The 14,929-nt window shown below is 35.2% G+C and overlaps 1 protein-coding gene across 2 annotated transcripts in view; it reads left to right on the top strand.

Moving 5' to 3' along the window:
• SFSWAP (splicing factor SWAP) overlaps positions 1 to 14,929 on the top strand; it is a 54,475-nt gene that overhangs the window by 20,364 nt on the left and 19,182 nt on the right. For both annotated transcript variants that reach the window (XM_067307274.1, XM_067307273.1), the window contains exons 11-13: positions 472 to 649; positions 4,025 to 4,258; positions 8,524 to 8,714. In XM_067307274.1, coding sequence (XP_067163375.1) covers positions 472 to 649; positions 4,025 to 4,258; positions 8,524 to 8,714 — 603 coding nt within the window. The remainder of the gene's footprint in view (positions 1 to 471; positions 650 to 4,024; positions 4,259 to 8,523; positions 8,715 to 14,929) is intronic.

Below are 14,929 nucleotides of genomic sequence, written 5' to 3'. Positions count from 1 at the left end.
TAACTTGAGTTTGTAAAGAAAGTATTATGCAATTGTGTATTAGCAAAAATGTCATGAGCTTTCATTCTGCCACTATGAATTAACTTTAATGGATGTTGCTCTGAACCCTGAAGATCAAGACCTAGAAGAGTAGACCTTAGATATACTTTTTGGCCCTAATTTTAAAAATATTATTTTTAAAACAGTTGTTGGCAAAAGCAAACCAGCTGAAGAACATTTTCTTTCCTTTAAAATCACAACACATTCTTATTGCAGGTCTCTGTGTAACCTTTGGGTTTATATGGAACAGTGCAGTACTTAAAAGAAGCAAACTTTAACTTGTGACTGCGTAGAATAGATTACTGATATACAATTAGCTGTTAATAATGTGATTTTTTTGAAGTGGCTGGAAGAATTGCAGCTCTACAGATACTGCAGCAATTCTGTCCTGAATTACCCAGTTCGTAACCGTGCCCTTTTCTGTTTGAAAAGGGAGTATCTTCATCTGAAGATGTTCCAGCGGATACTGCCTGTGATACACCAAGTGAGACTCAATTTGCAGATGAACATACACCTGAAGATGCATCTGAACCAAGTGCTAAGGGAGTTCCAGGAACTAAAAAGGATGTTCCTCCTTCTAAAACTGTCAGTGATGGTAAACTGGTGAAAGGTATGTTGGCATGATTTGGACGCTAAAATATTTGTTGGAATATACTTTAAAAAAAAAAAAAGTAAGGAAAGGAATTGCAGCATGTAGAAGAAATATTTTCAATACAAGCTTCAAAAAAGGACTGAAATAATTTGATTGCTTTCATATTTTTTTATATCAGATCATATCAGGTGTTAACTGTCTGACAGAATAATTGTTTTATTTCAGTTTTGCACAAAGTTGAAGGCTTTCATCATTGGCCTTAATAGAATCTTATTTTTGTCATTAAGCCATTTAAAACTTGACTATTACAAGCTCCCTACAAGAAAGGAGATATTTCTTCTGAATAGAAGCTGTAGTCTTAGTGAAACTGTACGTTATGGAGGAAGTAGGCTAGGCATATTCCTTAGTTTCTCTTAGTTTCTCCGTCTTCCCATGTTGGAAGTTAGTCAGGCTGGAAAAAAGGTCCTTCTCTAAGTAGAATATTTTTCCTCTTGCAGTCTTAGCAGCAGAGGGACCAAGTGGGAGGATCCATTGGAAACCAATCAAGCAAGTCATATAACACACTAATATTGTCCTGAGTTTGAGAAAATATTATATATTTCCCAGAGCTGACTTCCTGGGCTGTCAGGAAATATATATCATTAATTTTCCTTTTTTCAGTAAAAAATAGAGACAAATCTTTTAAGTAGAACTAAAAGCAATTAAAGAAACAAAACAGGAAAAAACTAACTCTTGCCCTGCATTCCCATGGGTGGTTACTGCCTTCCAGCCAATTCGGTGGCTTTCTTAATTGCTGAAAAGTTTGCCTGCTCCCTGTGATCTGTGGGAAGTTCTTTTTGTTTTTCCCTGCTCCTCACTGCAGTTCCTTTCTCTCTGTGGGCTGCAGGCTCCAAGCTCTTTCCTGCAGTTTCCCGCTGCAGTTTCTTCTCTGGGCAGGCTGAGTAGCTTTCCCAGGGAAGGAGCAATCTCTCCTGTCTTCAAAGATTCCCTTTTAAGAGAATGTGACGTATAATAGAAAATGCAAATGCAATGATGTTTTTTGTTGTTAAGGTTACTAATAAATGGCAATGCAGAGTGCTGCTTTTTTTTTTTTTTTTTTTTTTAATTAAGCTCACATATAGATTATGGAATGTAACCAAAGAGTTGTTTCATGTCAGCCCTATTCCTCTAAACTTATTCCCATTTCCTCTCTCTAATATAGTACAAATCCCAGTTTCTTGTAACCAAAATACAGTAGCTGGCTATAAGACAGACATAACATCTGTACCAGATTTTTTTCTTCTGCCTCTGAAGGCTTAAAAATCTCACTTATGATTTGTTTGGCCATATGAGAAAGCTGGAAAATCACTGTTGCTATTTGTTATCTTGTAATTCTTGGGTTCTTCCTTATTTCTAAGCCTATTTTCTATCCCCAGAATTACAAGTTGCAAAGCTCATTTTTCATAAACCTTGGTGTGTAAATTAATTATTGTATTTAAATTTTCCTAACTGAAAGCTTAGAGGATATATATGCAAAAGGCATTTTGAGAGAGAAGAAATATTGCAGCAGACCATATGGCAGTAGATTGCTATTGCTTGAGATGTGTGAGAAGTTCAGTCCTTTGTTCTTTAAAGTTGCATTTGGATAAACGGTTAACAGATTAATTCCATATTTTCCAGAAACTGCTTTTCAAAACTATTCCAAGGAAATTTCTTTGAGGGAAAAGGATTAGTTCAGAATTAAATGTAGTAATGTATTAGCTCTGCTTATTATTTTTGGAAAATCCACGAGTAAATCTTAGCTTGAAATGATCCACAATTTCCTTTTTACTGCAGCATTCTATTGTCTATATGCAGATGTTCTTCTTCCTTTGAATGTGCTGGGCTGAGTGCGTTGTGTTGCCTTTTTTGTTTGGGGGGGAACAGCAGCTGCTTGAAAGGAATAGGTGACCACCAATCTTGCCACAGCAAGACTGGCTAAGAAATACTTGTATTTGGGGAAAACTGCTTAGCTTTTGCATTTAGTTCTCCTATAATGAAATGCTGTTAACTCCCCAAAGTAATTAATTTTCATATAGATGGAAATAAGTCTTTAAGTACTGCTGTGTGAGCCTGACAAATGCTATCATTTTGCAAAACATCACATTTAGTGTGAAGGAAACGTAGGCAAGCATATCCAACACAGTGTCTCAGAAAGCAGCCTTGACGGAGTGCTCAGTGAGGAGAAACTGGGAAAATAGTTCCAACAAGAAAGAATTAAACGTGGAGAGGAAATACTGAAATCTTTTCTAGGATTTTCTTTTTGGCCTGAGATATCGGATTTCAATAAAAATAGAATTTTTAAAGGCATTATTTAATATGAGGAGATGTATCTTAAGGTTTATTATAGAGGTAATGTAGAGGTACTGGCAATGTAATGACAATGCGCAATACGATTAAGTATGCAAAACTATTGTCAACTATCTTCTGCCTCTTACAGCTTTATGAAATATTTTATCCTAGACTGGAGCATTTCTGGTTCATGCTTTAATCAAAGATCAATTCTTATGTAATTTGGGTGGAGGGGGGACCCTTAACTAATTTAGAATAAATGAATAAGCATTTTAACAACCATATGGTTGGCTCTAAAAAAGGACTTGCATTTAAAACATAGAATTTTAAAATTTGTGGCCAGCATTCCGTTTTCTCCTCCCCTCTAATACTTTGGTTTAACCAAGGGCTTATGTATCTGACTCGGTTGCATGATGAAAATTTCATAGGAGATTGACAAAAAAGAAGATTGTACAGTAGGGGTTCTCTGATCAATTTAATCATACCATTGCTATTTGAAAAAGAAAGGCACAAAATAGATCCAAATATTTACATATCCACAAATTCACAAGGTAAATTGCTACAGACTTCTTAAATGAGTCCAGAAGCTCAAATATGGTAAAAGTCATGTTGTTTCCGAAGAGCACAAGGTTTTTGTTGTTGTTGTTGTTGCTTTGCTTTTTTTTGCCTTTTTTTTTTTTTTTTTTTTTTTTAAATCCTGAATCTGAAAGAGTAGATTGCTTATTTGGGGAAAGAAAAATTACTTAGACAAACACAATTTATTTGGGACAGAATATTAAATTGTTTTTATTTAACTTGAGAAAATGCAGTTCCTGAGGTGGTTTAGAGTATCTTTTTTCCTGCTTCTACTGAAGTATTAAAAAAGACTTAAACATTTGTTGTTAAGCAAAAAAACCTATTTCAGTCATGTCCTTTTTCCCTGAAGTAATTTGCATAACGTTAAGATGACTCAAGTGTTGTGTTTCCCCCTCCCCCTTATCTTTTCATGGTGTAGTCTTCATGAGTAATAGATAAAGTAAAAAAATTCAACCTGCTTTCTACTGTTGTCTAATGATGTGTAAGATCTTACCTGTTCATTCACAGCATCATTTGCTCCAATAAGCTTTGCAATCAAGGCCAAAGAAAATGACCTTCTTCCCTTGGAGAAAAACCGTGTTAAATTAGATGATGACAGTGACGAGGAGGAAGAAGAGGGCAAGGAAGGCCAAGAGAATGCTAATAGTGCTTCAAACCATACTCCAACTGTTATCGCTCCTTGTACTGCTGCTGAAGAGAAAAAACCTCAACTTACACAGGAGGAGTTGGAAGCTAAACAAGGTATCCAATGTTACACTGAAAGCAAAATGAAAGATTGAGTCCTTCAGGCAAACTGCAAAATTGTTGTGTGAATAAGTATGATGCTTCAGGTATTTTGAATCTTCACTATGTCATTTTAACAGGAATCAGCTCCCCTGGCAGTGCTTCCTGCTTATTTTTAAGAATGAAGTTTTCTTTGGTTGCTCAGCTAAAGTCAAACCGGATTTGAGTGCTTTGCCATAATGTATGGTCTTTTTGATATTCTTGTTTTGATTACAGCCTCTGAATAAAACACTAGACTTCTAGTTTCCAGATTGCATTAACACAGTCCAGAAAAAAGCATGCCCATTACTTGCTTTCCTTCCCAGAACAATGAAATGCTTCGAGCTATTTTTCAGCTATATAACCTGCCTGTATGCACTAATATCAACTCTTTACTGTTTTGTTCCTGTTATAATACAGTGCCTTTAAGTCTTTGGGTTTTTCTGTTACTGTGCTTATGCATGTAAGGGCAGAAGGGTATGTTTTATGAATTTGAATTAAATTTTCTTTTAAAGGGATCAAATTTCTCCCCCTTCATCCCCAAGGCTGTTTCACAGTAGAGATTGTTTATTAAAGTAAGGTGCTGTAAGTGTTTATCAGCTTAAAAACTTAATATTGCTCTTATATTTCTGTGGTGTATTCATAACTGTAATTTTTCATCTTTTAAACTTAGGGGGTTTTTTGCTCCTGAGTAGCAGTTCCATTTTAAACTTTGTGGTGCAGTGTGCTGTAGTGCACACATCTAATGCACATAGGAAATATTAAATATGATAAAAATGAAGTTTAAGATATAGTTAGAAAAAGCTGTGTGTGGGGAAAAAGTGTAATTCAACAAAAGTCATCTTGTTTGTGCACAGAACACAAATCTAGAAGTGTAAGATGAAAAAGGTTAGACAATTTTTGTTAGATGCATAGGTAAACAGATTGGTTTATTTTCTTTCTGTAATCACATAACAGTAAATGTTGCTTGAAACAATAGCGCACACTTTCTGAAGATTATCTAGAGCAGCTCTTTGTGTAAACGCTTTGAAGTGTGTATAAAGAGGACTGGGAAACATGAGGTGAGAATCAGAGCCATGAAAAGAGCAAAATGGAGAGTTGACATTGCTTCTTGCTTTAAGAAGCATGAGGAAAAAGTTGCTGAATTTACACTGCTACTTAAATAGTTTTCATAAATACTGTGGAAAAGGATAAGTATCCCACGTTTTTCAGTTTCAGGAGGTTTAGCTATAATGTAGGAAGAGGAGAAATTATTTGATGTCAGCAAGCTAGTTTCTGTGCTTTCTAATACAAGGGCACCAATCTATGAAAGTGTGTTTATTTTTATATAGTATGATGTTTAAAATGCCTTTTGGTATCTTTTTACATATAAGATTTTTCTTAACCTATTTCAAATCGTATGTCCATTTATCTTAACGTAGTACGCATAGTGATCTAAGCATCTTTTCTGGAAGGTCTATTTTAAATGAAAATAATGTATCACCCTTAACCAGAATTTCAGAAACTGTATTTATTTCTCATGGATATTAAGGACTTACCAGAATGAATTCTGTTTGTCTATCCAGAAAGTTCCCAGATAAAAACTTAGTTACAATTTGTGAATGAAGAGGCTTCTAAAAACTCTCAGATAAGCGTATCATTTAATTAAAAAAAAACAAACTAACTATTATGTGAGAATGATCAAACAACCAAGTTTCTGCATTCATAATTAAGGATTTTTCTTTTGTTACATTAATAATGCAGTCAAAGATCACTTATCCATGAATATTAAAGAGAAATTAAGGTAACACATTTGCTTTTATGTACATTAAAAGATCACTAGTACATATTTTTATTTACAAACTAATAATTTTCCAAATAAGTTTTTTCAATGTAAATCTAAACAAAAATATTATTGTACATCAGAACTTGTTTTGCAAGCAGTAAAGAGTAACCATGTTCCCTTTTATGAAATCACTTTCCCATCTTAACCTCAGCTGATGATGAAACTTTAAGTTTACTGCATTTATATTTCTTTCATTTTGATGCATCAGGGAGACTGTTCAAGTCCTACATGTGCTATACAGGAATTTTCTTACAGAATTGCCAATGTTAAGAGATCTTCCAAAGTTTAAATTGGGGAATGACATTTACTGGTTGTGATTTGTTTTGGGGATAAAGTTGTGGGGATTTATGCGTTACTGTAAAGCCTTGTCTGTCTTGAAGGGAATGATTCAGTTCTTGTTAAATGTACAAATATTTGAAGTATTACTGCATTCAGTTGAAAATAGTAGAACAATGGCTACACCGTTATAGAGCTAATGATGTCAAAATATAGATGTAGAATTAAGATTATTATTGTCATGCCTTAAAACTTTCTGATATCTTCTGGAGAGAAGATAGCTGTCGCACAATCCATTCAGTTCAACATGCAGTAGGTGAAATTTTTGTGAGATAAGGTGTTTTTGTTGTTTGTTGCACTTGTGCTAAAGTGAGCTGAAACCACACATTTGCAGATAAATTTTTATCATTTTGTTAATGAATATCAACATGATCTTTCAGTTAATGAAAGATAATTGTTGCAAACTTAACTGAATTAGTTTAATAAGAGCTCTAAAAGCCTACTTTGTAGCTATGAAATATACTCCGGATATATCAATATCATAGTATTGCATTTTGTGAGTTGAAAAAGTATATCCATTTTAGCTGTATTTTGGAAGCAATATGAGTTGCATTACACATTTAGTTGAGTAAATTGTAATTTATGTTTATCCATTTTTTATGTGTATTTGTATAATTACTGATAGAGACTTTTAAACCAGGTGTGTTGCATGGTTTAAATTTTTTTTCTCGCATGTTTGTTTATAAAAGTGTGTAGGCTGTGTTTTCCCCTCCCCCCCCCCAAAGTATTTATTTAGAAAACTCATGTGATAGTCCACATTTTTCCAGAGTCAGGTGCATGCTCAGTGCCCAGATAATTCTATGCCTCTGCCATCCTTCCTCCTCTGAGAGTTTTCAGAGAGGCTTGTGGCTGGCACCTTGGAATTCCTCTGTAGCTGTGATTCTGTCCTTGCAAGAAAGTTTTAGAAGAGCAGGAAGAAGTGAATGTATGCATGGATTTTTACCTCTTAAAGATAAATAATAAATTCCTTAACAAACAGCTGAATTTAAGATCATGATCTGTATGCACTCCCAACAGTGTGTACGCACTGTTTCCATGTGTTTACAGAGGATGGACTTGGAATACTCAGGACTGTCCTATTAAATTCCATACTTATTAGATATTTCCACAGCGTTGGGATTCAGGTGGGATGTGTAAGAAGATCCAGAGAGGCACTGTGCAGATCTGGCATTAGAGACACTCTTCTGAAGATGAAACGAAATTCTTTCTGTTGATTCTTTCTCTTTCACGTGTGGTTGTTTTGGGAGAAATTAGCTAGGGAAAGGGCTGGAAGGGATTTCAGTTTCTGAAACCTCTTTGCAAGTACTGAACTTAAATTGGAGTAAACATATGACAAGTATCCATTTAGCGGAACTCTAACAAGGTAAAGCTGACAGCAGCATTTTTATGTTGCTGTTCTTGCACAGGCTGAGGTACGAGTTAATAGGGAAGAGTGGTGGTAAAATTGATTGTGTCCGAATATCCCTCTGCATCTTTTCTTTCTGAAGATGATCTTGCTCTTCTCTGTTAGTTAAGAATTTCTCAAGGCCTTAAAGGAACTGAAAAATATTGGGCCAAACTAGAAGGATATGGGGACTTGCTCACAAATGTTGCTATTTAGAAAAACTAATAACTTCCTAGAAAAAAAGTTGGTGGTGGTTCCTTTTAAAAAGTAGTGTGGTCTGTACTAATGCTTGAAGTTGGCTTCTGGAGCTGTGTAAATTACTGTAGGACTAGATTGACAGCTGTGAGGATGAAAGCTTTTTATGTGGTGCCTAAAACAGTGGGGTGCTTTCTCATACTCTCAGTAGAGTTCAGTGGTGTTTGACTCATAAAACGCTACAATACAGACGCAGGAGCTGTAACTAGGACTTTCATGTCAGTTTCTTTAAACTTAGTCTTTAATGCTTGTCATCAAACAAGTGGTTTATCTGTAAATTAAGATGCTTGGAATTTTGTAATTTCAAGCTGATATGTCCTTGTTATGTCTTTGAATGGATGTCATAGAAGGACTTGTGAGGATTTGGGGGGAAAGGGGTGTTTTTAAGGAAATAAGTTGCTCAACAGTAATTCACTGTGAACTTAATGTTTAATTGTGTCTCAGCAAAACAGAAGCTAGAGGATAGACTAGCCGCTGCAGCAAGAGAGAAGCTTGCACAGGCCTCCAAAGAATCAAAAGAAAAGCAACTACAAGCAGAACGCAAAAGGAAAGCTGCGCTGTTCTTGCAGACCCTGAAAAATCCTCTGGCAGAAGCAGAAGTTGAGAAGATTGAAGAGAATTCCTTCAATGTCGAGGTAAGCAGGAAATAAGTTTCTCTTTACCATAAAGCTAGCAGTAAACTTATCTACAGAATGTGAATCTGACAGTATTTTATGAAGTTGACTGAAGAGATAAAAGCTTTTGCAAATGGAGAGAAATTTGAATTTAGAGAACTGTTAATCTTTTTCAGTTATCTTAGGTATTTCTCATATCAGTCAGTTACAGAATTGGTAGAGAAATATGTTGCACAATACAGAGGTCAGTTACAGAAAGTAAAACAAGCTTGTGAGTTTGTCTGCACTAGTGGTCCATGAATTAGAATGCTTTCCTTTGAAGGTTATTTGAATAGCTTTTTAACACTTACTTTTTTAATGTGTATTTTGGTGTGAGTAGACATCTTCAAGTTTAAAAACAATTCACAGACAATTGAACATTAAGACTTACTTTGCTACTGTTCTCAAGTTTTATTGTTTGATTTCATTATTACACTGGCATAAACCTGAGGTGAATAGTTAGTGAATTGATCCATACAGTTTAAAGCTTCCAGCTGGGACATCCTTAATCGAGAAGGTAAATACACAGGTGGGAGAAAACTGGACTATATAATGATTGTTCTTTGTCAACATTGTGTTAGATGACTAATGTAAATTCTTTAAAAGCTTAGAATGCTGGGATATTTTCTCTCTCCTTTAGACTCCAGTTTAGTAGGGGAGTTATAAAAGGCTTCATTTTAGTGTAAGGAGATGATTTAAAATAAAATTCTAAATTTACAGATAGTGGAACATGATACAAAGAGATGTATATGTGCATGTTACCCACTGTGCAGATAGTCAAAAAAGAGTCAAAACAAAAAACTCACAGTGAAAGAATTAAGGGGACTAATAATTTTTTTAGTTGACTTCCACAGGGCATGCCTGTGCCTACTTGATGATGAAATGATCTAATCCCCAGGGTTTGTTCAGCAGAATCTCTATTTTGGGCAATAGAGGCAGCTATGTATCTGTAGCAAATCAATATGGAGTGTCATATTCCTGCACTACTTTCAATTATATATATAAATAAAATTTCTTATATATATATACATATATATATTAGTAGAAATTTGTACACTTTGCTGCTTTCCAGAAGCCTAGTGTGGAAATAGCCATGTGGCAGAGCCAGACTGCTTTCCACCTTTCTTCTGCATCTGTAATATTCCTGTCTGTTCACACTTGGTTTCAGTGTTTGGATATTCAACTCTAATAGATATTACCATAGGATAATGTCAGTTTGGGGGCTTTCAGAAGCTCTGTTCTGAGTGGGTCATCATGATAGTGCACTCTTAGGCCAAATCTAAAAGTAACCTAAATGTTGATGACAATTTTATGTCTGGTTCAAGAGAGATAGTGGAGTTGCTAATAATGTTTAACTGTTTGGACTATTGTTGCCAAAGGAAATTAAGAGTTACTTTCTTCTCACTGTACACCGGATTACTAGAATTTATCACAAAGAAGAAAAAGAAGATTAATTATGCTGAAGTAACTTGTAATCAGTTAACTGGCATTATCTTCTGCAGTGGATAGATCTATTACCAGTCAGTCTATTGATCAGCAGTTATAATTACAGTATCTCTTTGGCTAGAGCTTCTTGAAATCTGCATTATAACACTTAGTTTTTGAGTAGGTAAGCTTAAAGAGGGATCTTGGACCAAAAGGCATGTAACTTAAGTTGTAAAAGTATTTAATTCTATTTTACAATGTCCATGGGTTTTCTAGTAGTTTGTTATATAAAAATCAATAGGTTGGTGTTATCATGATATATATATATACACACACACACACACCTCATGTATATAGCTGTAATATATAGGTAATTGCTTGTGTGCACGCTCTTTCGCACATGTGCCCCCCCCAACAGAAATACAGACTAATCTTTAGCTAGTAATTTAAAATTTGTAAAATAATGACTGTAAATATATAGTACTTCTCACAGCAGTTAGAGGGCTGCAACTGATAAGTAAAATTTTGCTAGCTTACTTCCTTTTCACTTTGGTCTTATTTTAGTAAGGAATGTGTACATGGATTTTATTTTTAAGTTTGGTTTCTAGTCCTGGTACAAGTTAGTTCATTAATACTTTTAAGAGTTCCATTAGGATAGAAATGGTGAGCCTTCACAAAAGCCAGCAGGTGGTAATGTGCAAGTTAAGCACTGAGTCAGAATACCTGTATTTGTGCTATAAAGAAGAGAGAAATGACATTTCTGCAAGAAATTAATCGGAAAAGTACAAGCTACAGAAAAATTCAGATCGCAAGTGTGTGTTCTACAGTAACATAGACAAAGCTATAGTCAAGGTCTCAGCTTTTTCTGTGATAGAGAATGAAATTTTCTATTGTGTGCTTCATCCCTGTTTGAGCAGACTCTAGAAGCAGTGAAATAGTTCTGTCCTCTTACTCCAGTGAATGGTTTATTTCAATAGTATATTTGTGATTTTTATTGATGTCTTCAAGGCCACTGTAAACAGATTGAGAGAGATGATGTTTCTGGAATTAATCATTTCCGGCTTGTTGTGGAAAGCTGGAAGAAGTAGAAATCATATAAATACTGTATTCTTTGTCTCCTGTCTCTAATTGGTGACTTTTTTGCTTTTTTGCAATTTTTTGAAGAAATATAAAACTGAACTCTTAAAAACTTACATTGATCGAAGCCACTAGTTTGCTCTTTTCTTATACATAAATGGAAATTGCTGTTTGCAGTAGCTAAGAAATAATGCGTTTCACATAAAACCTTCCTGATTTCAACAAAATAACTACAATTTTAATAGCCTAAATGAGGGATTCGCATTTATTATGTATGTAAAAACCTTCTAGTATTGATCTGTTCATACATCATAGCTCCGTACCGAGGCTTTTCTCTCCATCAGCAGGTTTTGGCAGCAGAGCTACATTCTCTGTCCAAGAATCGCTTTCCACTTTATGTTGTATATTTTCCACTTGAGTTCCTAGTTACTTGACTTCTTCCCCTTCCATGGAGGAGAATAGCTTAGTTTACTACTTGTTTGGGTTCCCCCCCCCCCCTTCCTCTCTCTGCTAGCTTCTGTAGCAAGTCTCTCTCTTTCTTTCTGCCGGTATAGTGCATGCCCTAGATTATGAAGTGATAGTTTTACTTCCAGGAGTGTCACTCCTTTTCTTCAGCCTAAGCATTATTTTATCATGAGTATATCCCAATCCAGAGTAATTTCATGTATGCTTGCTAAAAAGTTAGTGGTGGGGGTTGTCTGTATTTTCAGTACCTGCATCACCACCTCCAACAAGTCCAGACAATCTCTGTTCTTAGTGGAAGAAAAACTCTGTCAAAATCCATTTTCAACAAAGTCGCCTTAGACTTGCATCTTCACTGCAATAGCTGTAACCAGCAGGTGGACAAAGTAGGAATGGGCTTTGGTGTGGATTGTGTAAGGTTTCCTGAAACCTAGTCTGTATACTCAGGGCCTGAAATTCATACACCTCAGGGGTTTGTTGCTGGATCCTACACAAGCCAAATTAAAATTCTTGTGTTTGTTTATAAACTGCAGGTCTGCAGTCAGACTTCTGTGCATGCTGCAAACACAAGTATCTTTGGGAAGTAGAACCTCAGTTTCCTAGTTCTGGAAATACATCGCTCCCAGAAAAGCCAACAAGCTGTTTCTTGTTCCACTGATCAAGCAAACTTTCATCTTTGGGCTCTTGTTGAAAATCACAAATATTGATTCGCTTGTGGCAGACTGGTAGAATGAATGATGTGGCTTTCCATCGTTTCCTTTCCCACAGTGCTAAGAAAAGAATTCCAGTACATCACAAATAATTCATTCCTCAATTGTTTGTGATTTTTTTTTTTTTCCTAAGTAAATTGTGGATTATGCCTCAAAGTTTTAGGAGAACAGGCAGTTGAAAGAGAGATTTGTGTTCTGGGTGATCCATATCAGCATAGAGTAGCAGGTTTGTGAATTGAGTGTGGACACATCCTAAAAGAGATCCTGTTTAGGATCACTGCTACTGCTAACAAATTTTTGCCTATGACTGGCATGTGTATTAAGTACTTTTTTTTTTTTTTCCAGTTCTGTTTGCATTCACTCTTCAACACATACAATGATAGCGCAAAACTTCCCAGCCTTTCAGTTCTACTGTCCTTCTCAAGGAGTTTTGTCAAGGACCTATACATTCTTAAGCTAAGATACTTTTGATATTTATGAAGAGGATGCTTGAAATAACTGTAACTCTTCACTAACAGTTGTCATGTTTTCAGAAGAGCAGATAAGTGTCCCTACTCATGTTTGAACTTCTTCTAAGGTCAACTTACTGAAAATGGTCAATTTTTCAGGAAAAACCTTGCCTAATTCCTCTTCCCAGTAAACTTAGTTGCTACAAACTTTTTTCTTTCTCTCACATAAGTACAGTTTCAGAGGAGGTATCACTTTTTCTCACATTAAAAAAAAAATCCAGTGTGTTTAAGGAGAGTTTTGAAGCAGCCAGTTTTACCACTTCTTACCAGTAGAAAGGTGTGGAAATGCTTTCTTGATAAATGGTTTTATTTAGAATTTCAAATATATATTTAAATGTCACCAATGTGACCTTTCTTTTTGAAATAAAATTGACATTTATATTGGGAATACTAGTACTGTGTGAATGAACAGTCTAAAATGCCCTAATATCTTGGGGAACAAATATTCCTCCTACCATGCTCTCTCATTTTTGCTATCATTTTTGCTCTCTATATACACGTGTATATATGTATATATTTGTTTTGATTTTAGTTTAGTTTGAAATATAAATGTTTTTCAAGCTGATATCTTTGAATAGTGAGTCACCAGTTTCGATTTGCCATATTTGAAAGTTCTGCCAACTACATACGGTTTGGTACATAAGCTGTCTGCTGTAAAAGCTCTTGTTCTGCTTACATGGTTTGCCTATTCATAACAGACCATTTGATTCAAGAATTTTTCGTGGCAAAAGATAAATGAAAGCATATTGTGGTTTTGTTAACCTCTGTTGTGTATACACTCAGAATCCCGTAAGCTTCATCACGATATCTAAATCCATTTATACATAAATACATAGTTTTGGTTTGGATTTTTGTTTGTTTTTTTCCTATTTTGTTCATGTTTTTATGACACTGGTTAGAGAGCCTCTTTGTATCAGGTCTGTTTGTTCATTAATTAGGTGGCTCAGTAAATCTGACATGATGCATGTTTTAAAAAGTATTTATCTACTTTTATTACCAAGGTTATAGGTCTCAATATACAATCAGTTTGTCAACAAGTTGGTATATAATCAGAATGCAAACACTGCTAGAATCAAGAACTACGCCTAGTGACAGATGAAAAACTAGTTATGCAATTTGGTCAGTGGAATTAATTAGGGATGTTCCACAAAATGAAGAAAAAATAATTATTACTTTCAAAAGTCCACCAAAAATGTCATCTAACATATTTGGTTCCCCTTTTGGGGGAAGGAGCACCCAGCAAAGAGTCCAGGAAACAAAGATTGATATGTAATGGTCATAAAAGAAATGTAGTGGAATGATTTTTGTAGTTTAAAATCTGTCTCAGAAATTGGAGTAGTGACTGAGTTGTATAATAAAGCATGAAAAGGAGTTGAAAATTTCCATGGGAGATGCATAATGCCTATGAGATTGCTTTTGCCTAATAACTGTGTAAAAACTAGTAATGCTATTTATATGTGTATACGCAGCCTGAATTTTGCTGAAGGCATGCTTATCACACTCTGTTGAAATGCATTAGACCAGCAAAGCTTTTTTGACCTCTGTCAGATTTTCCTGATACCAAATGTTTCTTAAAAGAAATGCTGTTACTGAATATATGTTTTACCTTTGAACAAAATTGATTCTATTGACTGCATGTAGAGGACAGCTGATACCGTAGACTATCGTGCTTTTATGCGTTTTGCCTTCACCTGGATCATAAAAATAGTTAAATCTGCTTTTTCTGTAGCTGAATTCCTTTTTTTTATATGGTTTCCTGTTTTTGCTTAAAGTAAAATCAAGCAAGAGGAACAGAAGGCTGAAAGATCAGCTTGAGCGATGAAGCAGCACAGCTTTTCAGAAATGGCTTTTCACTGTACTGGCATGCATTACAGCAGCACAGTTATACATCAGACCAGTACTTGAAAAATGTTCAAGTTTGGTCATAGTGACCAGGGGCTCAGACCCCAAAAGGGATCAGCTTCTAGTGATGTTGTAGCTAGTCAAATCTCTGCCCTTTTTGAAGTCTTGGGTA

Source organism: Apteryx mantelli, chromosome 17 (genome assembly GCF_036417845.1).
Source record: "Apteryx mantelli isolate bAptMan1 chromosome 17, bAptMan1.hap1, whole genome shotgun sequence".
NCBI lineage: Eukaryota > Metazoa > Chordata > Aves > Apterygiformes > Apterygidae > Apteryx > Apteryx mantelli.
This window is presented reverse-complemented; position numbering and strand designations above follow the sequence as displayed.